The sequence below is a fragment of the Callorhinchus milii genome, unplaced genomic scaffold (assembly GCF_018977255.1).
Source record: "Callorhinchus milii isolate IMCB2004 unplaced genomic scaffold, IMCB_Cmil_1.0 Scaffold6, whole genome shotgun sequence".
Taxonomy (NCBI): Eukaryota; Metazoa; Chordata; class Chondrichthyes; order Chimaeriformes; family Callorhinchidae; genus Callorhinchus; species Callorhinchus milii.
This window is the reverse complement of record NW_024704747.1, coordinates 22,314,593-22,342,202: the sequence shown is the minus strand read 5'-3', so window position 1 is coordinate 22,342,202 and position 27,610 is coordinate 22,314,593. Positions and strand designations below refer to the sequence as shown.

General features: G+C 41.2%; 1 protein-coding gene across 6 annotated transcripts in view; it reads left to right on the top strand.

The window, feature by feature from the left end:
• The window catches only part of myo1b (myosin IB), a 112,575-nt gene that overhangs the window by 49,805 nt on the left and 35,160 nt on the right, over window positions 1–27,610 (top strand). For all 6 annotated transcript variants that reach the window (XM_007890164.2, XM_007890169.2, XM_007890167.2 and 3 more), the window contains exons 5-9: window positions 6,737–6,841; window positions 8,857–8,903; window positions 9,848–9,911; window positions 25,894–25,992; window positions 26,638–26,741. In XM_007890164.2, the coding sequence (XP_007888355.1) occupies window positions 6,737–6,841; window positions 8,857–8,903; window positions 9,848–9,911; window positions 25,894–25,992; window positions 26,638–26,741 (419 nt within the window). The remainder of the gene's footprint in view (window positions 1–6,736; window positions 6,842–8,856; window positions 8,904–9,847; window positions 9,912–25,893; window positions 25,993–26,637; window positions 26,742–27,610) is intronic.

Sequence of the window (27,610 nt, the reverse complement as noted above, 5' to 3'; positions counted from 1 at the left end):
GTGTCCGAAGACGGCAGCCAAATTCCACAAAGCAATGCCCATGAAGTGAATGATCAATTTTATCTGTGGGATTTTTGCCAAGGAAACTGAGAGAAACTATTTGCAAATACAGGGCGACCAAAATTTATGATTTGTGAGTTACAATGTCTAATAATTCTTAAAGCAATTATGATTTTTTTAGATAATAGGGTAGCTGAAAATTAAGACTTTTTGGTCACCTTGTATTACCATGAAATCTTTAACATCCACCTGAACAGGCAAATGCGACCTCGGTTTAACATCTCCTCGAAAGGACGACACCTTCTATCTTTCTATGTAGCCTCCAACTTCACCAGCATTGCATTGTTAATGTAGGTGTTCTTTGTAGCTGGGCGAACAATTGGGAATCCCGTTGAATCCCATAATTAGGGTAAGTGCCCCTGCTGTTAGGAGAATGGAAAGTGAATTAACCATCTGGTGTCTGATTGTAAGTGGATGCGTAGGTCTTGGTCACTCCCCTGAGGCGAAGGACATTTCCTCTGAAAATGCCAACTTGAGCAATAGATTTTCAGCACTGTGGATTTGTAAGAGCAAATAGCGCCTGCAACATATGAGCTTAGCCTCGTTAAACTCTCCTCCACAGACATGACGGACATTATAATAATAAATTATTAATAATACTTACGTTTAGTATAATGCCTTTTACATCATGTCTTGAAACCCTGCACAGGATGTGTAAAGTGTAGTAACTGCATATTATGTAGGCAGGATTCCACACAAAGCAGTGTCCCACAAACAAGCCATGAAATGAATGATCAATTTTATTTGGGGGCTTGTTGGTCAGGTCACCGGGAGAAGCTCCTTTCTCTTTTTGTAATGCCACGGGATCTTGTAACATTCACTTGAAAAGGTAGATGGGTCTTTGGTTTAGCATCGTATTCAAAGAACAACCACCTCTGACAATGCAGTACCCTCTCAACAGTTTGTGATAACAACTTGCATTTATATAGCCCCTTTCGTGTAGCATGACCATCTCAAAGTGTTGAGTATATTTTTGTTAAAAGAGTTTCTTTCAAACAACCCTTTTTAATGAAATACCGCATACTCCTCCGGTATCCAGTTTTCAGCACTAATTCATTTTTATCTCTTCATCCGCACAGAGTGGTTTCCACTTACTTGCTGATAACAGCCAGCAACTGCTCTGGAGAGACTGTCACCAGCAATTTGCCATTTGATGATGTTGCGCTGCTTGCACCAACGTTACACAACGTGGGCAAAGCAGAAATGTCAACACGGGGCATCTAAATTAAATGCTGTATAAACAGTTGCTAATGGTTGAACTGAGGGGGAGGTTTTTTTTGTGTGGGAGTGTTAATGAACATCCTACACTCTCCTGAAAGCACAGTCAATTTAAAAGCCAGATGACTGTTCTAAAGAGTCGTGGATTTCAGGCACTATGGCAACATGATCGGGTGGCGCAAGGCATCTTTGGAGCAGTCCAGAACTTGTATCCTGCGCTCGGTAAAAGGAGACATTCAACTTCTTGAAACCTTTTGGTGCGTGGATGAAATTAAAAGGGAAATTTTCAGTGCGTGGTTAATAATATTCATAATAAAAAATAATCCTGGCATTTGATATAGCGCCTTTCAAAGTGCTTCACTACATTTCTGATAAGTGTAGTGATTGTGCATTTTGTGGTGAACCCAGCAACCAATTTACACATAATGTCCCACAAACAGCCATGAAGCGAAAGACCAATTTTGTTTGGGGAATTGTTGAACAGGTTACCAGAAGAAACTCCCTTTTCAAATCGTGCTATGGGATCTTTACACAAAACATCTTATCTGAAAAATGGCACCTCCAATGATGCAACACACCCCCAGATCTGCATTGGAATGTCAGCCTAAACTATATGCATTCCAGATCCCAACAGGAGATTTACATTTGTAGAACTTTTGGTCTGGTTGAGTAATCGTAAGCACAGCGTTGTGTGTGTGGGTGTGTGTGTGTGTATGAACTGAACAGTGGTAAGTTAATAACCAGCTAATCTTGTGTTCCCTTAAACTAGCGAAGTAAAACTGGACACTGCAGAGGTACTGTTGGGCTAGTTGTAGACTATTTCACAAGATCCTTCGCCCTGAGAGGAAGTGCAAAGGTAGATTTTTTTCAGCTTTGCGACTCCTTCGATAGAATTTTCCAATCCAGCCACTTTTGTGCTAAAATTACATTCTTTTTCCTTTCCCATGGTTTCTGTCCAGCTGCCATGTGTAACAATCTGTGGTTACTGGTTCAACGCCAGTAAAGACTCCCTGGCCCGGGAGTTCTTGTTGTCCAGCAACTGTTTTGCTTGCAGAGGTTTGGTGGCTGTTTTCTCTCTTTCCTGAGTTATGTGATATTCCAATATTGCGAAGCCTCCTGCCCAGGCCTCTGTCACAGCCACTTTGAAATGAACTCCTAGTGATCGTGTGAAAGAGACTTCGAGTGATTTATCTCTCAACCCTCACTTCTCCCCACCACCTAACCACTCCACGGGGAGTGTCCTGACTACGCAAAGCACCCCCACTGTGGACCCCTGAGGTTGGAGCTCAGGCTGTGCAGGGGTGGCAGATCTCATTGGCTTAGCTATTTAGCGATCGGTGCCAGACAAGCTGCAAGTGCAATGTGTAGTCATGACTTCCTGCTGCTGCCTTTGGGAGCAGCGTTTACATTACAGTTCACATTCTGCAGATCCACAGGGTTCCCATAAAAATATTGGCAAGTTGTGAAATTTAGGAGCATTGGGAACTTGAAGTCTCAGCTTGGTTTGTATATAAACCAAATTTGAATCCGAAATGGTGTACATGCGTGTGTCCACGCGCAGAACAAATCAGGGCCAGTAGTTAGCTAAAGAAGAGTGTTATAATAACAATATAATAATTATAATATAATAATACTTCCTGCATTTAATATAGCACCTTATCGTGTCTTTGAGACATCTCAAAGAGCTTCACAGAATATATTGTAAAGTGAATTGACTGTATATATTGTGGGCGAACTGCAGGAGCCAATTGCCCACAGGTTAAGTGAACAATCCCTGGACAGACTCAGAACCTAGAGCAGAAGAGTTCAAACTCATATCTTGGCTATTAATTTGTGGCAAAAAAGATTGTCTTCTTCCAGACCAGCTAACTGTAACATTTCCAGCAGCAAGGGTTTGAGCTGTGACTTTCACCTGTATCGACTGGTCTTCTTGACACTCAGGAGATAACCACATCCCAGAAGCTTGCAATCAGAGTCTTGGAGCTTTTAATACAATAAATACCGATGAGCCATGTGATGTGTCTTATTTATCACAAGACTGAAGAGTGTGTCGTACAGACTCTTATATCCTGTTGCACTATTTATAAACTGCCCCATCATAAAAAATATATTAAGTAAAAGAACAGAATCATCTTTCATTTAATATACACTTTGACCCAGGCTGAAAGCCTCACTTCTGAGAATAGCATCAATGCTACACACATGATGTGCTTTTATAGTGTGATCATCTTTCTTTTTCAAAGTTTTTTAAAATATATTATTAGAGTTCTGTTAGTTACAGAATTGTTTAATTGTTAAAGCATCCCTTGCTGTTGAACATGTTTACTCTGCATTCATATTGCTGTCAGTCTGTCAGTCTCTTCCAACGAGCTCTCACCATCATTTCTGTGGCTCAACAGTGATACAACGAGCAAGAAAAATTGGACAGGTTAGAACTTTTCTCTCCAGTGAGGAAACAACTGTGAGGGATCAATGCAACTTATAATTGGGTAGCAGTGTTTAAAATTATAAAAGAATACAATAAGGTGGATAATAATAGACTGTTTCCACTTGATAGTGAGTCCAAAAATTGGTGCTATTAGTACAGTATAAGGCAGCCACTAGCAGACCTAAAAGGAACTTTGGAAGAATTTCTTTATGTAGAGGGTTGTGAGAATAAGCAACTCACTTCTGGAAACTGTGATTGAAGCAGAAAGCATCAACATATTTAAGAGGAAACATGGTGTATACAGGAGGAAGACGGAAATAGAAAGAGAAAGGAGAGGGAATTAGAAGCGTGCAAAGACTTTGGCCGAATGGTCTGTTTCCATGCTGTAGCATCCACATAATGCCAAGTATTGAATGCACAGGGTCATTCAGCATCCCCAAAGTGCTGAGCTTGAAATTATCATTCTTTTGTAATGCTATGCAGCCTAAATAAAAGTGACAAGCTGTGTAAAATTTGTAGTGTTAGCTTATGTAGGTGACCACAAAGTTTCGATGTAAGCCTTTATGTGCTCCTTGAGGAGTTGGGCTTAGAAGTATGTAGAACATTACAGAACAGAAACATGCCAATTCAGCCCAACTTGTGCATGTCAGTGTTTATACCACAAAAAACTCCATCCCTCCTGTTTCCCTCTCCCATGTCCTTCTATTCTCTTCTTCATATATGCATACTTCTTCAATTTTGTCTTAAATACACTGTTGACACTGCACCAAGCATTGTTCAAGTGGTAATATTTCAGCATGGCACTCTAACTCCGAGCTATTTATTGAGCAGGGTATGTTTTAATGATTGCCAGCTGTAGTAAAAAAATGGAACAAGAAGCACTGATACAAACTATTTCTTAAACCCATAAGGAGAATCATCACCCTGAAGTTGAACATTTTGTGGTGCATTTTGATTGCAGAACACATTCTTGGATCCAGCTCCCTGTTTATATATTTTTATAAATTTGACCACAAAAATGTTCTTGTGTGCGTCAAAAATCAGAAGAGGAACACATGTTGATGTTCTGGTCAAGAGCTAATTGAGAACGATCAGTAGGTGTGTTCTTTGGGATCAGTCAAATTGAGAACAAGAAGTACTTAGTGGACACTGTGCACCTCAGTAATGGGAGCATCAAAGCTAATTGGTCTCAACTCTAAAACAATTGAGTTTAACTGCCTTGAAGGGCTAACCTTTAACTGTTGCTCTCCCTCTTCCCATCCTCACTGTATTGCAATCATAGGCTCTCACTCCCAACTTATTCGTTCCCAGGACCTCAAGATTGTGACGTTCTTTATCTTCAATCTTCCCCTCCTCCTACGATCTACAGGCTTTTAAGACTCAAGCTTGGCATCACCACTTCTTGATTTATTGTGCCCTTTCTTCTGCTCATTTCAACCTTTGCACTATTTTGCACTATGGGATCACCATCTTGCTGAGGTCCTCAATTTAAAAAAAAATCCTCAATAGTTATTCTGCTTCAGTTTATTTCCATCACGATCTTACTGAGTGTTTCCAGCTCACGAACTCTGGGAACTGAGCAAAATCAGCTGAAGGTCTGACATCTGTGCATCTTGTATACAGAGGGGTGCAGGACGCTGAACTGACATTAGATGGCGGCGGGTGGGGGGAAGGAATGAAAGTCTTCAACAGTAATAATAAATAATTCCATGTTTTAAATATATAATATTAATGCCTCTTCCTAAAAATAGGTCTCTTTCAGTTTGGTTTGCATACTCTTGAATGTAGTGATGGGGTTCCATATGTGGCTGACCAAAAAAAACCACAATTAAACAAAATTATATGCACTCTGTACCATCTGTTTTATCTCAAATGTAGCTGGCTAGAAAATAAATGGACTTGCATTATAACTGCTGTTGCTAAACAAATTCGCTCATTTATAGAAGAAAACATTGCCGCATAACTTCTAACTAAACTATTCAAACTGCTAGGAATCCAAGAAGACCGCGAGCTGTCTCTGTCCCCCAGTAACACTGACATTGGCTGTTAAGAGTTATCTGATATGTGATGGTTCATTCTACCAGTCTGTTACTCAGTCCTGCCTCCTTCTGCAGTCCGAGAGAAATCTGGCTTCAGCTATAATAAACTTCATTTTCTAGGCAATAAAATCCCTTTATTTGATAAAGAATTAGAATTGCTCAAAAGCTAAGATCATTTCTTTTTTTAAAAAAAAGCAGACACTGTGTTTTGTTTCTTTCCAAACCCGCAAAATTGTGACGTTAATCACACAAAAGAAAATGGCAACTGAAGCTGACAAAAAGATGGCAATTTACAGACATTTCTCATTGTGTAAGAGTGGTGAGAAAGGGGTGTGTGTTTGGCTGTTTTTTGAAAAGTGGGTGCTGAATTCCTGATTGGCTGTCAGAATTTGCCTTAACATCATGTTTGATTAGAGTCTTTGACTTCTGAGCTCTTTCAGTTTACTCGTTAGTCACAACACCTCGTACTTGTCAAAAATCTGTTCCTGACGAGGAATATGTTTCAAAGATTCTTGGTGTTTGTCAACCATGTATGATTTTTAACCGAGAAAGAGCTGACATTTTTATAGCACCTTCAGTCACAACACTTCAAAGTAATTGCTGTCAAGTGTAGTGGAGTCTCTGTAGACAAACATAGCAGCAAGGACCCACAAACAGCCATGTGGTGAATTACTAATTTATCTGGAGCAAAATTGGTCAGGACACCAGGAGAAATTTCCTTCTAATATTGTCATGGCTTCATTATCATCCATCTAAAAACAGGCAGGCAGGACTTCAGTTTAAGATCTCTTTTTCCCCAGCTCTACTCTGGAGTGTCAGCATAGACTTAAGATCTCAGGTCTCCATTTGGGCTTTGAACCCACGACCTTCTGATCCAAAGGCAAGGTTTCTACCAACTGAGCCAAACTGGTACACATAATGAATTTAGTTCCACTTTGATGACTATTGCTTTGGTACTATTGGAATCTGAATATCTTTTCAATCTTTTCAGAGGCCAGCAAACTGGTTATGTCCTACGTCGCTGCTGTTTGTGGCAAAGGAACAGAGGTCAATCAAGTAAAGGAACAGCTCCTGCAGTCGAACCCTGTGCTGGAAGGTAAGATTTTGAACATATAATAATAATAATTCTTGGCTTTGATATAGCCCCTTATCACATCATTGAGATGTCTCAAAGTGCTTCACAGAATATATTGTAAAGTGGATTGACTGTGTATTTTGTGGGCAAAATCTATTCCATAAATTAAATATATTATACATATTGCATACATTGACTTACTAAGCCAGAACCAAGACAAACCAAATTGAGCGGTGCTAAAACCCAACGTTTGCTATTAAAAAAAACTTACATTGGGTAGAGCACCTTTTATGTTGGGGGGATGTCTCAAAGCGCTTCACAGGACTTGCTGTTAAGCATAGGTACTGTGCATTTTATAGGCAAATTCCGACTAGTGAATTGGAGATTGTACCTGGATAATTCCCAGTAGCAGAAAAATAATTTCTCGGTTTGGTATTACACAAGAGTCTTGTTGCAGAACTCAAAAGAGCCAGGTATTAAAGGAGTGGTTTTGATACCACTGATAAGGAAATTCTTGACACATCATCCAAAAGACTCCAGAGTGACTGGACGCATTCATTTTCAATCTCATCAATGCTTTGCTTTTAGTTGCTTTGCTTAAATTAGGAAGAACCTTAAATTAGCAAACCATATTATTTTTCACACCTAGCAGAGCATTGTGAAAAAAACTGATCTATTTTAAAGCCATTCATTTGCAATCCCACCAAGGAATGGAGCAAGTTGAGTCAGATTGTGGGCTGTTTATGAAGGTTAAGGCCTGTTCTAGTAAAAACATACTAGTACATTACATACATTATTTTAATATATATATATTTACCACAATCTCTTTAGTATCTTAAGCTTCTCTCATAGTTTCTCTCTCTCCCACTCTTTGCAGCAATGAGGGAGCGATCAAGGTGGCAGTATTTGTGATTGATACTTCCACTTTCCTGTAGGTACACGTCACCTTCAGTACTGCTCTTGACATTAGGAACTTGGCAAATTTATGGCAGTGAATATGTTTCCTTGTACAGCACATTGACCCATTGCTGTATGACTGTATATTCCCCTGGCACGGCCTGCCTGCAAGTTCCTCTTGGTTTGGCTGCAGGCAGGACCTTTCACCTGACTTCGGTGTTAAGGCTCCATTCTTGGCTGAAAAGAGGCATGAGATTCTTTGTTTTCTTCCCCCCAATACATCTTTCCATCGAGCAGCCTGTGCTTTGCCTGGTGAAAGCTCAATGTGTGGAGTTGTACGGTTTAACTATCTTTCACCACTGGTGGACTATAAATGAGTGATATGATTCCAACTCTCGCTCCCTAATGGGATGCATCCTACTTACCTAATCTGGAGAGTGTTAGGCGCAAGCTAGCAGGACCTATGGGTTAGGGACACCAGAGTATGTGTTGGGGTACTACTGGAGTTTAACCAACTAAAACCACGTGGCTTGCCATTGAAAGCACTGTCTGGCAAGCTTTCTTGCTGCTTGTCCAGCTAGGACCACCCATCTGTAAGGGCTTTGGCTTGCAAGGTTAACAGGAGATGAGTGGGAAGAATCCCTCCCCCCCAACGTTGATTAGTCTGCCCTTCAAAGTCCCATCAATGAGCGGAGCTGGCTGGGTTGTCCTGAGTACTGTCCTGGAGTACTGCAGACCTGCCTGGCTCAGGAAACATTCTACTGAGACCACCACAGAGGGTGAGCTTGATTTTGATATTGCTTGGAGCCAGCTTAGCTCCAACAAGACTCTGCTCAGCTCCCTCCCCTCCCTCACCACACCCACGAAGGCTAGTAGATTTGCAAGCCAAATGTATGGTTATACACACAAAAGCATAAGTTTTATTTTGTTTCTCTGTCTGGTTCATGATGGTAAAGAAAGGTATTGGTAGAAGAATCTGCAGCTGATGAAATGAGAAGAGGCCTGAATTTCAATGTTGTTCTGCCAAACATTGCTGTGAGACACATAATATTTCTATCTGTTCCATTGAAATAATTGGCTTTTTAATTCAGACATGAAGATCCGAGTGTAACATTTTGCTAATTCTTGTTTTTCACCAGCCTTTGGAAATGCCAAGACTATGAGAAACGACAACTCATCCAGATTTGTGAGTAATAAATTCATAGTCCTGTTGAGCTGTGGATTTTCTCCTGGAGAAAATTTACAATAGTTTTATATAATACAAATCATTAATGCACTTTAATCTACCACTCAAACTGCATCCACATTGACATAAACCCGAGCACCATTGCACAGCAGAACCTGACCCTGTGGGCATCTCAGTAATGAGGTAACTCACTATTCAAATTGTTTCTTCACAGTCTGATTCGTTTTCATTTGCATCTGATGGTGACCAAATGCCCAACTAAGGGCACGCCCTGATGAGTGTAAAATAAGATGAGTCTATTAACTGCTATGTATAGTGAGATTTTATTGTAAGGGTAAACCTCACTATGGTAACTAACAGGGGACTTCAAGAAACTGCTCTTAATTGTGTTTCTCAATAGTTGGTCTGTGCCACTGTCAAACCTACACCTTATTATATGCTATATGAATGTAAATTTGTATTATTAAGATTGATGACTGAGCACAATAAGGTGCTGCTGAAGATTGGAAAGCCTGGGAACAAATGCTATTGACAAACGTGTGCTAACAATTCTGGTTTTCTTCCAAGGCTTTGCATTGGGCAGTGGTTTGGGAGTTAATGGGAATATTGTAAAGTGAGCACACAATACACCAATGCGATGTTCTTAAGACACTATAATCCAACTTGAAAATCTTCCAGACTACAGAATGTGTACAGACAGATTCAGAGAATTAATCACAGCATTGTTATAAATTGACTTAAAGCAATCTAACATAAGTGACTTAGAGTAAGAGTAAAAATACACAGTTTAAAGTACAGTATTGGCAACCACACTTAGAGGAAAACTGCATAGAATAAACGCCTTTGTTTAATGTCACCTCTTGCCCCTTCAGGTAATTATTACATCCAAACAGTGATTTCATTTCCTTGACATGGATTAAAAACCTGTTTTTTTTAAAAAACAGGGCAAGTATATGGACATCGAGTTTGATTTTAAAGGTGACCCACTCGGTGGAGTTATCAGCAACTGTAAGTATGGCACACTGGCTAATAATAATAATACTAACAGTGATAATAATATTCCTTGCATTTGATATGCTTTATACATCTGTTTGATGTCCTTCATCACGTCATTGAAACGTTTCAAATTAACGCCCAGGATTTACTGCAGAGCCCAGTGATTGCAGTGGTCAGATTTTTGTGATGTGTTTAATGTGGTTTTAAATGACTTGACTTAACTTGGTGAGTCAGTTGTGCAGCATTTGATGGTAAGAACGGTATAAAAAGCTCATTCATCTCCAGTGTTAAAACTTTCAAAGGGAGTGGTATGCTTCCCTCCACAGATAACATCCTTTCCACCCTTTCCCCAGCCAACAATCAAATAAATACATAACTAGTTTAACTAGATCAATAGGAATATGTAGTGCATTAGGCAATGTATCATTTTAGTTTTAATGACTAACCTTGGCTGTTGAAAACTTTAGAATTTATTTCATGCTCAGGTAACTAGAGATTTCAGTTGATGATCATATGATGCATTCCGATCTCAGTGAGTGGGATTGAAACTGTAGATTACAAATGCATTTCATGATTGTTAGTAGGTATCTGAAAAAAGGGATGGATGGATTTTAAGTTTGCTCTTGGCCGGCGTTTGGTGAAGTACCAGATCATTGGTGAATGCATTGTGTTGATTGATTTTCATTTTGCCTGTGTCTGCTGAGACACACAATGTACATTACAGATAGAGGTGTATGTGTGTTTGCTTTTCTGATGGTGTGATCCCGAGTCATAAAATGCATGAAGATCCCAAGCTTGATCCCACGACTGCTAACTGGGAGTTAGTTGATCTCATCTCCAAGTTGATGGAGGTGTTGATCTCGGGCTTTCCTATGCTAGGTAGGGAAAAGATAATGGTGCTTTCCCACTGCTATATCCCTTGCTAGGTTCATATATAATTCAAGGCTCTCACTTTAATGAGACACTGCAAAGTTCTGACTCAAAGGAGGTTGAGATGGAATTAATAGGTATGTTTGAAAGAGATGCAGACTCATACTTGGGTAGTAGAGGTAAAGGGAATGGGGGTTAAGCAATCTGCCAAGATCCATTAAACTAGTCGATCAGGCTCGATGAGCCTATGTTCTTACAATCACTGTACAGCATCAATTTGATTGGGGCAGGTTCCATAATGGGTGGTAGAGGCCAGGACACTGGACACATTTAAGAAACTGCTTGACTCTGTAATGTGAAGGAGATGGGTATATATTCTGGAAGGATTAGATCAAATAGCTGTAAAATCGGCTATGCTTCATCCAAACCTCTTTTTGTGATCTTGTACTTTTGTTTTCCTTACTCAGTGTGAGAACAATGCATCTACTGTATTGACCAATGGCACATTTTTCTCTGAAGATTGAAATCTTAAATTGATAATGCATTTCCATTGCAAACTGATACTTATAAGCACGAATAAAAAGAAACCATTCAACGCACATGACAATGAATCTCAACGTGACTGCTTTCATCCAATACTGTGCTGCATTTAAGTACATAATTGTGGTAGTTCCGTGTCACCTCATGAAAAATTTAAGTGGCTCTAGTAGATTTTTTTATGAAGTAGATAATTGAAAAATGTAATGAAATGGCCTTCAGGTTTTGTGTTGACACCAAATTCGAAGCGAGAGTAGGATTTAAAGCTGGACGGGGAAATGTGATACTTAATTCACTCTTCGGGCATTTTCAAATGGCAGCCTGTGAACATCACTTCACCCATTTTTATCTCCTGGTGAAATATTCAGCAAGGCTACCACAACTACACAGTTAAATGTGCAAAAACTCCAAAATACTCATCTAGCTCCAGTATAATCTCCTGACCTCCTTCCCTCCAAATATAACATTCTTTCCACTCCACCAGCAGCCAAGCCTTAACCAGTTAAACTAGATCAGCAGGAATTAGTGTTACGTGCAGTCCAACAAGTTACACATAGTTTTAGTGACTAACAACAGGCAGGATTGCAGTCCCGTGCTCTCTGCCTGACTACCAGTGGGCAAGCTTTGTCCTTGAAAGGCACTCCCTAAATCCTCCCTCACCATGGTTGCCACCTCTCTACCATCACAACCTTTGTGTCTTCAGTCACCTGTCTACCAACTCCCTTCCCGTTTATCCCTCATCCATCTTGTGCTCCTAATCTATCTGAAGCGTTCTGTGAGATTCCTACAAGACAGACAATTTGCAGTCTAAGTGCAAATTGATGTTGTTGAGGTTCCTAAGTCTCCCTTTGTCTATGTACAATTGGACATTTGTACAATTGCTGCTGAAACTCTGGTCCACGCCTTTGTCACCTCAAGGCTGGACTATAGGAACTCTCTCCTCGCCGGCCTTCCCGCCACCTCCCTCCACAAGCTGCAGGTCATTCAGAACTCTGCAGCTCGTGTACTGTCCCGCACCAGGCTTCAGGACCACATCACTCCCACCCTCGCTCGCCTCCACTGGCTCCCCATCCCCCAGAGGATTGATTTCAAAATCCTCATCCTCACCTATAAGGCCATCCACGGCCTCGCTCCCTCCTACCTCTCTGACCTACTATCCACCTACCTACCTGCCCGTACCCTCCGTTCCTCCGGCTCCGGTCTGCTCCACGTCCCCCGCCCCAATCGCCCTACCATCGGTGGTCGGGCCTTCAGCCTCTCAGCCTCCAGGCTCTGGAACGCCATCCCCCAGTGCCTTCGCCTTGCTTCCTCCCTCTCCTCCTTCAAGGCCGGTCTCAAAACCTTTCTCTTTGACCGAGCCTTCAGCTCCCCTCTCGACTCTCTTCCCCCTCCTCGCTCCCTCCCTTCCCTCCTCTCACCCTGACCATTTCCCCCTCCTCGCTCCCTCCCTTCCCTCCCCTCACCCTGACCATTTCCCCCCTGCTCGGGTCCTGACCCAACTGTGCAGCGCCTTGGGACGTCCTCCTGACGTGAAAGGCGCTTTATAAATGGAATCTTGTTGTTGTTGTTGACACTAATGAATTACATACTTACAGCATTTTGTTTGTGTTTTGACATCTCAAAGCATGTGAAATGCTTTCAGTGGAAGCCAAGGGGCACTGAAACACTGTAAACGTCAGAGCAAGTTCTTGGGCAAACAGGTTTAAGTTACCTGCTGAGTGAAGTCTAGACCAGTACAGTCTCTCCGTTCTTGTCAGTTGAACGTCTCTCCATTAACATATGTATTTTTACACTGTGATTCTTTTTTCAGTTGCAGTTTTATCCAAAATGATTTCTATTAGCAGGGTTGAGAATTTTGTATGTATTCTGAAGGCCTAGAGATTTATATGGGCAGTCAAACCAAGCCAGTGTGGGGGGGTACAATAAAATATAGGTCACGTTTATTACCTGTAATCCTGCAGCCCAGAATATTTCCTGCATCGCAAAAGCACAGTTAGAAAATGTCACTTTTGTCCTCAGCAATTGAGATGCTTAGGCTTTGCAAATCTAATCGGATGGAATGGATTTCCACAAGCCCGCTCTTTAAACCCTTGCTGCAAAGCTGGATTATGTTCAAATGAAATAACGGTTCATTTGGTCTTGAATTGTCTCCTGATGCATGGCTCCATTGCTGATCTTTTTTCACATACATAGATTTACATACATATAATTTACAGCACTGAAATAGGCCATTCGGCCCAAACATTCTGTGTCTGTGTTTGCCTTCCACATGAGCCTCCAACCATTCAAATCACTTCCCGCCTTGTCTCTTCCTTTAGCCTCTGTTCCTGTGACTCTCATGCCTGCAAATGAGTGTGTATAATAATAATAATAATAATAATCCTTGCATTTGATATAGCGCTTTTCACGTCAGGAGGATGTCCCAAAGCGCTTCACAGAATTTACTGTAAAGTGAATTGACTGTATATTTGTAGGTGAACGCGGCAGCCAATTGCGCACAGCAATGTCCCACAAACAGTCGTAGATTGAAAATGACCAATTTATTATTGTTTTTTTTCTTGGAGGGATTATTATTAGGCGTGTAGAGTAAGGAAACTTGCCCAAGGTTCCGCCCTGCCGGGAATTGAACCCAGGTGTCTCGCTTGCAAAGCGAGTGCTCTCACCACTGAGCTACAGGACTCCACATGTGTATGAACACAATAATAAAATAATAATAATAAACATCCAGCTGTTCTGACAACAAAACAAATCTTTGGGTCCTGAATGTGGAGGTACTTACTATATGATTATAACTATAAACTTGACCATGTGTAACAACATCAACTGATTGTCCATTGAATGTTCTTGATCCTGATTGCAGGATTCTGCAAGAGAACCCTGCAGGAGAAGTTTAATAATAAATAATAATTCTTGCATTTGATATAGCCCCGGTAATGTCAAAACATCTGAAAAGAGCCTCACAGTAATTACTGTTAAGTGAAGTGACTGTTTTTGTAGGTGAACGTGGCAGCCAATTCACTCCTAGCAATATCCCACAAACAGCCAGGAGATGAATCATCAATTTAACTGGAGGATTGTTAGACAGGCAGAGGTTTAGCTCAGATGTTTCTTTGAGGCTGAACAGCTGGAATGTTATTAAAAGGGTGGTTACAACCATGGCACTGGACTCATTCAGAACACAGCTTGATGCTGTAATGGTAAAGGCAACAAGATAACTAGAAGGATGAGATCAAATAAACCCAAATGCCTTTTCACACAAAACCTATTCATTGAAAGTGGGAAGCCATGAGTAGATGAAATCAATTCTGTAGCCTGTGTGCCACAAGCAGATGTCTGGAATATCATTTCACAGCAGCCTCTGGTGAGAACCACTTCACGTGGTGCCAGAACCTTTCCTAAGGTCACTCTCAGTTTCTTGTGGGGTTGGCAGGAACATGTAGACAGGTTTGCTTTTGAAGTTCTGAAGAATTTTATTTGAAGTCCGCTTCCAGTTTGGTTGTTGTGTGAGACAAGCTGCTGGTGATGTTTGGCCCTGTGTGTTCTTGCCATGAATTTGCATCTCTGCCCACAGAGTGCTGGTGTTGTAATGTGGAGCAGAAGTGGCTTGTTTGAGATGGGCAGAACATCCTGATGTGGGGTGGTGGCTTTAGGCTGGTTCTAACGAATCCGATATTTGCCCTTGGAAATTGTGCCAGTTTGAAAAGATTCACTCTTTAAAACAACAGACAGACAGTTAAATGAGTGACATCTCCACAGATGTAGAACATTAGCTCTCCAGGTTAACATTAGCACATTTAATTTGTGCTGGAGCACCGTAACTGCTCACAGTAACCCAATGCATAACAACTTCATGCTTATATAGCACCTTTCATGGTGATAAGAATGTTCCAAAGCACTTACCAGAACTGGCTAGGCACCCGAGCTGGGGATGGGGGCCAAGGGACGTGGGAGGGGAAAGGTGACCAAAAGCACCAGTTCTGACCAGGCTCCACTGGCTCCCCATCACCGAATGGATTGACTTCAAGATCCTCACACTCGTGTTCAAATCTCTTCACTCCCTGGCACCTCCCTACCTCTCCCACCTCATCACTCCCCAGTCCACCACCCGGCACCTTCCGCTTGACCATCTCCTGCTTGTCCTTCGAACCCTCCGCCCCACCATCAGAGGTCACGCTTTCAGCCACTACGCCCCAAAACTCTGGAACCCTCTCCCTCAATCCCTCCGCCTTGCCCCTCCCCTTTTTCAAGTCCCAACTGAAAACTTTCCTCTTCGATCGTGCTTACAGCCACCTCCACCTCCCCCCCCCCCCCCCCCCCCCCCCCCGGCTCGGAGTCAGAAATTAAGCGCTCTTTGGGACGCTGCCCTGCCTGGGGGATGTTAAACAAGTGCTAGTTGTTGTTATTTGTTGTGATGGCATCACTCCCTAAATTCTCAGCATTTACAAGTCTGGGAATCCTTATTTAACAGCTGAGGTCCTATTGTGTGTCTCGTGTTTCACAGGTGCAGTATCATTTGTTTTGCTTACCACATTTGTTGCGTCTCTGTTTTGTGTTATCTCAAGGTCACTGATAGCTTTACGGCAGGATGGGACCACTGTTTGTTCACATTGCACTGATATAGCGTGCCTCACATGGTAGAATCCCAGAGCGCTTTCACAGAGCACAGGTAAAACCAGCTGCTTACAGATATAGGAGTTCAGGATCTCTGAGGACTTCTCCACCCTGTTCTCTGTGGTCTTAAACAGGGTTCACAGTACTTTTTGACGTGGTGGTGAAATGGTACGTCAGTAGCTGCAGTTGGCCTGAATCTATCAAAATGCAAGTATGTTCTTGTCTGCAGCTTGGTGTGTGCTCTGGTAGCCGTGAGACAGACATCAAGATCGCACGCAGGAAGAGAGAAATGGCTTAGAGGCATTAGTTCACCGGCAAGGAACACTGCCTGACCATTTAAGGAATTGCTAACTGTTTCACAGATTCATGCAGGCGGAATGGGTTCTCGCGGGTGCATGAGATTTGCACACAAGGGCGCATATGGTAAGGAAGCGATTCATGTTAGAGACCCTGGTGGCAGGTGGTAATCAATGTGGAATAGTCGTAAATGTCCAGTAGAGAATGAATGAACAATTCACCTGTGTTTTTTTAAAAAAATACAACAAACAAATACACACAAGTGTTTGAAACAAAGAGATACGGCAGCACAAATTAAATTCTTGGTTGAAATGCTCAGCTTCCTTGAATAATTCAAGCGCTCTGTCAAACGTTCTGGGATGCTATACTGCGTGAGGGACGTTATATCAATGCAAGCTTGTGATTAGAACGGGAGAGCATTTATTACATTAGAGAAAATCTTCTGTTGCCCCATCTGAAAAGGGACGACTGATCCTTTCCCAAATCTTGTCAATATGGACGAAGTGGCTTTAAAATGTGCTCAATACTGTGATGTTTCAAATTTGACTTTTGAAACATTGCAGTGTGGCTCTGACTTGCCTCCACTTGTGGTTCTTTCACTGACGTGTCAGTATATAATTCAACTGGTGCGGTGCCAGATTTCCACCAATATGGGCAGAAGGCTGGCCACTCATTGACAGGAAAAATACTGGGCTCTACCCAGAGCCTATGTGCACAGCACCAGAGTTTGACTGTGCATTGATATTGTGCTGCTGCGTTACAACTGCTGACTTGACACCTTGTGAATGAACTCTGGTCAATCTCGTTACTGTCACATGGATCGAATGCAAACAAGGGGATGGAGGATTTGAACTTCATCCACTGTGCAATCCGTTTCATCCCCAATAGCTACAAGCGAGTAAGATGTCCTGGCTGGACCCGGGCTGTGACGTTATGGCACTTATCTCAGTTACATTTAGGGAAGAGAGTCAGGCCTCTGGTTTTAATTATTTAGAACCAGACTCTTTGCTGGAGAGTTCCTTTTTAAAAAAATATCAGATTCAGGATCTTGTCGTTTTTTTCACATGTGTTTTGTTGCTCCCAGGAGAATGCATTTCTGCCTTAGTTTGTTTGTGGTTAGATGGGTTGATAGAAGTGCACCAATTCCACACTTGTGACGGAATTTGCTCCAGTCTAGGCAACCGCACCTGTAAATACAAACTCACTCACTCAGTGGGCGAAGCCCCTTCTTAATCTTCTCCTCATTCAAAAGACAGCAAATGTGTATACCCGGATTATGCTGATGACCTTAGAGGTTGAACTATTTTGTAGGGAAGTGGGCTGAGCAAACGTCATTCATACTGTTGTGAAAAGGCATGTGAATTCTGTTGGATATTTGGGGAATAAAGCATTAGACTTCACATTGCAACAGTGACTTCTTCACAGTTTTGTTGAGACTGTTACTTTATGCCTATGTATATGTAACCTGCAGTGAAGCTGAAGCTTTATGCTGTGTGTATGTAAAACACACAGCATAAAGTGAAGGAGAGTTAATTCTAAGTGGAAAAACACTACAGGAGTTACCGAAGCCTGTCTTTCTCTGTTACGTTACCTATTTTCCAGGCAAGGATCTAAACCAATGTATTCAGTGGACAAACCAAACCAATCAGACCATGTGCTGAACACCGTTCCAACAAAAAGGAAACAAACACGAAAACAAGGGCAGGAGTCCATTCTTAATGAAAAAAAAGTTTCTCCTTAGTTCCAGGCTGAACATTTGAATAGTCATGCTGCCGGGAAGCTATTAACATACAAATGACCATTCTATACGGCAACCACTGATAGGAAAATGATGAACAGAAAGCTAACCTACCCAAACTGGCTGTAGTTATAATGTGTTGGTATTTATTGAGGAAAATTGTGGGTTTTACTGCTGCCCTTCATACCAGTGTTTGAGGTTGCAGCATCTGCACTGGAAAATAAGCAATTTGCTAAATCAATGCAGTATGTGGGTTGTTTTGTGTAAGACGATCAAGCCTATGTGCTGACATAGGCAGTTTCAACTACACAGGAAGGGCTTGGAAGCTGGAGAACAGGTTGATGTTGATATCCATGTGTTGAAAGGGTGAGCGAGGGTGAGCACAAAATATTTCCTTCTTTAACGATTACATTTTTTAAAGAAAATATGATGGCATTAGCAGCATACCTAAATCTAGTAATACTACCTTACATTCCCAGAGCCATGTTCACAGCAAAACATTAAAGTACACGGACGCAGTTGACTATCTTTGATATCTGCAGGCTAAGCAGCTACTAGTTGGGAGGTTAATCAGCACCCAAGTCCCACAATGCTACATAATCCAGTATTTCCTGGCAAATGAGATTAAGTGTTATATAAATTAACTATTTTATTTAAAAAATACTGCAATAGGAGCCTGCGTTTCATGCATTTTATATAATAAACAAACTGTTAGATATTCTTAAACTGCAAAGTCTACATGTGTTTTTTCCCAACTGAGAATTGCCAATAAATTCAAATGTCAAGTGGGGGGAAAACTGATCATTTTTGAATCAGCAAGCTCCACCAACGTAAAATGATGTAGTGCTCAAGTTGGTACTGTTCTCTGTGCAATCATTGTGATGCATACTATGGCCTTCATGTGCCTTCATGTCCTGCAGCTCGGTGATTAGAGCACTCGCCTCTCAAGTGAGAGACCTAGGTTCGATTCACTGCAGGGTGAAACGTTAGGCAAGTTTCTTTACTTCTCACACCTCTGTTTACCTAGCGGTAAGTAGGAACATGGTTGTTAGTCGATTGGCGGATTGCTTTTCCAGGGGGAATATTTCCTTTTTTAAAAAAAATAATAAATTGGTCACTCAATCCACGACTGTTTGTGGGACACTGCTGCACGCAATTGGCTGCCGCTTTTCGCCCACCAAATATACAGTCAATTCACTTTACAGTATATTCTGTAAAGCACTTTGAAACATCTTGAAGATATGATAAGGCGCTATATCAAATGCAAGGATTATTATTAATCAACACACTGCAACTTTTTCACAGCAAATAATTCATGTTGCAGTTTATTATTTCAGTGCCAGCAAAAAGGCATATCTTGGTTGCTGAACCTAAATGCAGTCCATTTTGTATCCGCTGAGGTCTTTCTTTGTTACAAATGTAGAGTATGAAATTCTTACAAGGGGAAAGGGCACCTTAAAAACAAAGAGTCCTGTTCAAGCAGAGTTAGTGGAGGCCAAAGCAAAGTGGGTGACTGCATTTATGCCACCTCTTTCTGGTATTTACCCCACACAAATATTTACTCTGATTTGAAGTCACTTCATTGTCAAATCTACAGTGCAGTGTTAAAGAGAACTGATGTACACAGTTAATGAAACCTAACTAGACCAAGACACTCACTCATGTTGTAAATCTAAGATGGATTGATTTGGTGTTCGATAAAATAATTGATCTGTATTTCACTTGCATTATTTTAGGCAGCTGGTTTCAATCGGGGAGCCGTGTGCTTTGCAATAAATTTATTTAAATATAAATATGGTAAAACATTTGTCCGTTTATCATTTTGGCATAATAGGTAGAGGAAGGGGACACTTTTATACATTGTGTGCTGCTCAGAGGTAGGCCATTTAAACCATCTTCTCTGTGCTAGTTCTAGCTCGTGCTGGAGCTATGCACACAGATTCCTATTGACTTGCTCTTTCCCTGTTTTTTCATTAAATATTCATCCAATTCCATTTTAAGTATGGATTAAAAGTGCCAAATTGATTCTGATTGCTGTTGAGTGTAATGGCTGGGCAGTCCCCTGTCCATTTTCGGCTGAATTACAAGCTGTTCTACATTTTGAAGGAGGACACATTAATAGTTTTGACGTTGACGGAAGCCGGCGTAGGGATTGGAAACGCTGAAATAATAATAAACCTTGCATTTGATATAGTGCCTTATTACATCGTTCAGACATCTCAAAGCACTTCACAAGATACACTATAAAGTGTAGTGACTGTATGTTTTGTGGGCAAAATGCAGCAGCCAATTGTGCACAGAAGCATTGTTGGTGTAGGGACAGAAAAACATTGCAGATTGCTGTACACGATTTGAGGATTATACAGTGGGATTAAGAGGGACAAAGTGCATGAACAGCCTCTATTTCCTACCAATGTAAATTCTGTCATTGATGAGGACATCTGTAAAAACTAAAAAAAGCCTTTGATTTTTATTCCCCATTCAGTGATCTGATTCCAAAAGATTCATGTTGATTCATATATGAAACCATATATCGGAGAGTGATGCAACTGTAAAATATTCTGAATGGGAAACATCTTCACAGAATCATGAAAAGGATAAGGAATTAAAGGAAATGGGTTATATTTAAGAACAGGACAGGTTGCTTGTATTGAGGACATGGATGAAAGCCACCTTGGCACCTATTGGCTGTTGGATATTGTATAGCCCCAAAGTTCTGGCACATCGTATGGCATGTGATATTGCATGACATTAGGTCATTTGACCTGGTGTGTGTTGCAGTGACCTGCAATCAGAATTTCCAGATGAATTCAGGCAGGTTTACAACCTGTTTTAAGAGCACCTTCATGAATCTTGCCTTAGCTCATATCTCTAATGATAGATACTAATGCAATAGTAAGAAAAGTAGATTGTGAGATTGCTCTGAACATTTTTTGTTATCTCTCTAATTAAAGGTAAAACTTTGGCACATTTAAAATTTTAGATAGAAACTGGCTTTATAAGAACTAAAGCGCTCCAGGACACTACCCAGCATGAAGGATGCTATATAAATGCAAGGTTTTGTTGAAGTTGTTGTTGGTTCCAATATAATTACAATCCATTTTATAGATTATGGAGAAAATGGCTTGTGTAACTTTAGTTCTGCTTTTCAGGGAGGTTCTGCTGAGCTCTGCTGATGGCCTAATAGTTAAAAGCAATAGATGGTGCAGTTAGTTATACAGACCAGATGGTATCAGGTTCAATTCCTGGGTTGGTGATTGGGGGTGCTACAAATTGCCTTAGCCACCTAGTGATAAAGATTTTTGCCTACGTCTAGACTTGCTCTATTTTCAGAGCTTCCAGAATTTGGCAGATTGTCAAATTCAACCTAAACTTCAAAGTCAGTTTTCTACAGTTCTTAAAAGAACTGATGGAAAGTTAAGACTGTATTTCGAATCTGCCAAATTCTACGTGTTCTGAAATGTTACATTAAATAGAATAAATCTAGACCCGGGTGGAATTCCTCCCCTCTCCATTGAGCAGAGACTTTCCCAGTCAACCCTCAACTCCGAAGACACCATCGCGGGAATGTTCAGATCCCATTGTTTTGCCGTTCGGAAATTGAACAGCTGTTCTGAATCCAGTGCTGCAGATGTTGCTGGTTAGTGCTGTGGTGACCAGGTGAAACATAAACTGGAACCTGCAGGGTGGGAACGTTCTTTGATCACCTTTCACTGATGGTCACAAATAGCAAGTATCGAACTGCAGGAGAAACCTGGGGCCCAAAGCGTCTCGTGGTCTTAGGGTCAGGACTATTAGCGTAAAATTATAGGTGGTACGGCCATGAGAAATATCAGTCCTCTGATGCTAAAGAGCTTTGGATTTCAAGTAAAAGTTACAGTCACGGAAACCTACTGAATCTTACCTCAAAGACTGCTCCCCCGTGTCCTTAAACCATTCAAGCATTCCTCTGCCTAATGAATTCCATAGAAAACAAGTTAATAAGCCATTTCAGGTCTCTGAACAAATTAATGTGGTTACCCAGCTTCCTGCACACATAGTGCCATTCAGATATCAGCAGATACTATCAGTTCACCTGACTGGAAGTAGAAAGCATAAGCATGGGAAAGGTTTTGAATGTGCAATCATCTTAAATTTTGTGCAGCTGTACACTGGGAGGCAAAGCAGACTACAATTTACAGTAACTAATATAATTCTGTTGTAAAGTTCCTGGTAGGAGTGTGCTGGTGTGGCCCACTTGTGCAACTCACTCAGTGCTGTGGAAACTGTTCTCAAGTTATGGCTTGTCTAGACTTTTATAAGCCCTTTGGCATTTTTGTTCTCATCTTTCCAGAGTATGAGTGGTTCACACCTGATGTACAGTTCTGGAAGCAACAGAGAACTTTGGAAAATGAATTCCTGATTTGACAACAGAATTGCAGTTGACAAATAATGTGGCGTAGTTTCCCCAAGGGCGTAGCAAGTTTATGCAGTGAGTAGCTAAGTCATACAGAACAGATGGTCTGGCGTCAAATAGAGCCACAGAAGAGGCTCCACATTTGAAGGAGAATGGTGGTGCTACAATGTGCATCTTTTTACTCTGAAGTATGTTTTCCAGAACATTTTAGTATTGATAACAAAAAGTTTGCAATAATTCAGATCAGGGCAATAGTGTGTAAGGGAATTCTTTCTCCTGGCGTTTTGACAAACAGTAAGTGCTCTGTAGCTCAATGAACAAACATTTAGCAAGCAGCTAACATTTGAATTTAGCAGCGATTTATTTCATGAGAAAGTACAAAATTGATCAAAAGTTTCCCAATTTAAGAGTACATTTTGCTGAGGGCGATTCCGTCAGAAATCACCTGCTGGAATTACATTATTTATATTTTGTCGCCCCCGCCAGAAAAGATCCACTTGAATATATCTGGCAGATTGCCATTGCATGGGTGTTCATTGGCATCCTTACAGGTTCTAGTTGCAGATTGTGGTGCACAAATGCCAGTAAAAGTTTTATATCAGCCAAGACTTTCTTTTGTACTCAACATTGTTGACTGATGTTCTTGTGGAAAACCCAACATTGATTCACTTTAGAGGCATCAATTGTTGTCATTACGTACTCAGGTTAGTTGTGGCACTGGTTAGACGGACAGGAAAGTTCACTCTACTCTGCTTTATCTTATAATCTCCGAGGAGCAGCCCTATCACTCTCATAGCACATACTCAGCTATTCTCACTCTCGTTCCAGACCACTGTATTGTGTAAAGGGTGACCTTTTGGTATCAACCAAGGAAAGGATCAGGTTCAACTTTGGTGATCTCCACGGTGGAATAGACAACGTATATTACCTAGTTTCGCTGATTTGCGTGAGATACCAGAGTCCTGAAATTTCACCTATTCTTAGCCTCAAAGACCATATTGTCTTAAACATATAACATTCCACAGATTTGTAGAATAAATCTACCCAATAGTGGATGTACAGTGTGTAACAGACTCTCCTGGTTATTCAGTGAGGAAATGCTTGAGTTGGAAAATGGTCAGAATTTCTTACTTGTTTGCTCTCCCACTCATTGCTGAGAGAAGGACTTCAAGCGATCGAGCAGTTTTGAATGAAAGAAGAAAAGATAAGCAAAGTGCCTTCAGTGTAGGTTACAAACTATCCTTTTCCCTCTGGAGTCAAGAGATTGGCAGGCAGCCTTGACTGATTGTACAAAGCCTTCTTACTAAGAGTCCCATGTGAAAGGGGGTTGGGCTGGTCTCAAAGGGATTTCCAGTAAACTATAAGTGACGGCATAAAACTGTCCACAGTTTTCCCAGATTGAGCAACTCTCTCACAGAGGCCACAGAAACACGTATTGCAGGAAATAAAAAAAATTGCACTGATGCGTTTGGGATTTTGGCACTTGTCAGCACTGTCATTGAAAACTGTCACATTCTGTCTAGTTCATGGCTTGGAGACTGCTCAGAAAAGGGCTCCATTCTCCAGCATTTCTTACTAGAGATCACAATTTACAGAGAAGAACTGGACACAACTAAAGAAGAAGTCTTTCCCCTTTAAATAGAGATTCACCCCTCCTTTTTGCCAACCACCTCTCCCCCTCTTCTCAGGCTGAGCAGGCGATCTGCTTTTATTGGTTGTGTTGGATTTAGAGTATACCAATTATAATAATTATAATCATAATAATTCTCTGCAATACACATCCATGAGACAACAGCAGATACAAGGAACAGGAATCACTGCTGCAAAATCCTATCTGACTTCTCTCTGATCCACTGTAATAAGTAACAAATAGCACTGTGCCGCTGAATGTTTAATAGACTAGTTATTCCAGTGCAGTGTAAAATAGAGCATTTTATACAAAAATCTGATAGAGATAAGTTATTTAATATAGAAATTTGAGCTTTATATAAATTAATGCAATGTGTAAGGATGTAACTCTTTGAAAGTTTTAAAAATATAATAATTCTTCCATTGCACAAAACACCATGGATAAAAATGATTTTAACTATTTAAATGTCGGAAGGGTTTCAAAGAGAAGGTCTGATTTGCATTGTGCTAAAAGGCACAAGTAGTCTTATACCACAGACCCCGTCTGTCATGTTCACATGATCGGCGAGCAGACTGTAATTTGCATTTCGTTAAGGCCCTTTTTTTATTATTAGCCAAAAGTGACGTATTAATCGGCTTTAAATAACGGAAGAAAAGAAAGAGTCAAGAGCCTTCGTGTAATTACTTGATCTGAAAGGAAGAGCTGAAACTGTGCTGACAGCACCTGTCCTGTACTGTTAACATTTCATGAGGCCTATTGTGCAGCTTCTCCTTTCATCTTCAGTGTTCAATTGACAGTTTAACTTCCTTCAATAATGGAACGTTAAATAATGAGAAGGATGCATGCTATTTCTGCAGTGCCAGAAGGTTTGTTCCAGATTAAAAGACCTGTGTTACTGTTCAGTGCCTTGATCTTCAAGGTGCAGGCTTTGTTGCTGTTGTTTTCTTGCCCTTAGCTTTTGAAAAGGGGATCAGATTATTGAAAGTGTTTGTTTTAGAGTCTGCATAACATGGATCATTATGTTGTCAAAGCTGCAAGACACACTAGTCCCTGGCCTCATGCACAATCCTGCACCTTCTGCCTCCTCATCGGTGGATGATCCTTCAGCCGTTTTCTGTAACTGTCGCTCTAAATCCATCCACTTTGCACACATCCCTCTCCACTTTCTGAGTCTTTATTAATAATAATCCTTGCGTTAAATACAGAATCTTATCATGTCATTCAATTTCTGAAAGCACTTCACAGAATATATTGTAAAGTGAATTGATTGTGTATTTTATGCACAGCCAATTGCAGACAGCAATGTCCTACACACAGTTGTGGATTGAGTGACCAATTTTTTCCGGAGGGATTATTACTCCCAGAAAGCGATCCGCCAATCAACCAACCAATCAGCCATGTTTCTACTTACTGCTAGGTCAGCAGAGGCATGTGGAGTAAGGAAACTTGCCTAAGGTTCCACTCCGCCCGGGAATCGAACCTGGATCCTCTTGCTTGCGAGGCGAGCGGGCTAACCAGTACGCTACTACACTCCTTTAAAAAAAACTACCTCTTTGACTACTCCTTTGGTCATGTCACCCATCCCTCACCTCAATCTTCCACCTTGCTCACTTCCATCTCTAAGAAGTACTGGGAGGGGTTTCAATGTATGAAAGGTGCCATATAAGTGCAATTTCTTTTTGCCGATTGCAGTTTCACAGTAGGTCAAATGTTTGCTTGCTTATATTCTAGGCAGCAATATTGAGCAACACCAAGAAAGGTTCCCGTGGCTAATCTACTCCAGTTATTGAGATTTTTGCTACTGAATTTATCATGAACCATTTATCAGTGGAGTTATAGATAAAACAGTGTGAATGTGTGCTAAACATATGTTATTCATTGAAAACGTTTCCCTTTTTTTTACTTCCAATTAAAGATCTTCTGGAGAAGTCCCGTGTTGTTAAGCAACCCAGAGGTGAACGAAACTTCCACATCTTTTATCAGCTGCTGTCAGGTGCCTCGCAAGGTCTGCTGAGTGAGTAATAAAAATAATAATAATAATATAAATCCTTACATTTGATATTGTGCCTTATCGTGTCCTCAGGACAACTCCAAGAGCTTCAGAAGATTTTACTGTGAAGGGTAAGATTGTGTGTTTGTAAGCAAACATGGTAGTCAATTCGCACACATCAAACAGGCATGGAGTGAATGACCAATTTTAACTGGGGCATTTTTGGTCAGGATTGTTGACCCAACAAGTAAAACTTGTTAGAGATGACTGACTGTGTGACCTTCTTTTCCTATGTGGTATTACAAGTTTTGTGGGCCAAGCTGCTCTTATTGTAAAGCCGTTCTGGGTGCTACGGTGGTCAAATGCTGTGTTTATATTGCCGGGTGTGAAGCTGTTGGTAGTGCTGTTCGCTGTGTGGACCATTGGGTTTGTACTGACTGTTGAATGGTTCGAAATACCATGAAAGAAAAATGAGGGAGTGGTCCCACTGTTATTTGCACTCAGGGTTTTATACTGTGTGGGTTTGAAGTGCAGCACTTCAGCAGTTTTAGGAACCAGGCTCTAGCGCATGCAATGCTACTGATAAATGGTGTGAGCTCAGTGCAGCACCCAGGCCCCACTTGAAGCCCTGGCTTACTGACTCGGTTGTCTTTACATTCTCTGTTCCAGAACGACTCAAGCTTGAGGAGGATTACAGCAAATACAATTACCTGGGCCTGGATTCTGCTAAAGTGAATGGGGTGGATGATGCTGCAAACTTCAGAACAGTCAAAGTAAGGCATCACTCAATTCCATTTCCTTCTGGAGATACACTCTCTCAGCACTGCATTGGAATATCAGCCGAGACTGTGCGAGTTCAAAGTCCTGAAGTGGGGCTTGAACCCACGACCTTCTGACTCATAGGAGAGAATGCTACCCACTGAGTTAGGTTGACCCCAGGCTAGAAGTTGTATTAGAACAGTTTATAAGAATTTATAACAGTGCCATTAACTGAGACTGAAATCATTGCTGGCGTTTCTTACTTTTGTTACATAACATATATAGGGAAGATTATCCTGTGGTTTTGTTTGATTTTAAGTTTGTTTTTTTGGGCAACAGTAGAGTCGTGGTGGGTCAGACCATTGCCTGTCACTGACATGTGATGACATTGACGTGCAATCATTAACCCTTCTCATGGAATCACTGCAGGTTTATCAAGCGACGATGAATGGTTGATTTTCAGGTAAGTACAAAGTGATTGAAGGGCAGAAATGGGTCTGCAAAGGAAAATTGCAAAGAAAAGGATTGTGGAAAAAATTAGCGAATCAATGAGTTGGGGAAATTGCTCTTAACAGGAACTGTTGGGTTCAGTTACTTACTCTGGTTCAGTCTGCATGCTGTCATGTTCAATTCGGGGCTGTTTAAGGTACAACAGTTTGGAAAGATCTGATGCGAATCAGGCTCCTGCTGCGGGGAAGAATGAGTGGAAATGGATTTGGTGCTTGGGGAGTTTAGGGCGAATGGGATTGTGGTGCAAAGGATACAGTGTGAAGCATTTCATTTTGTTTCAATGAGCAGTGTGAGCGACATGTCAACCCATACTGGAGCAGACGTCTATTGTTGTGTTCCAAACCAAAAATACTAAGAAGGCAGAAACCACCAG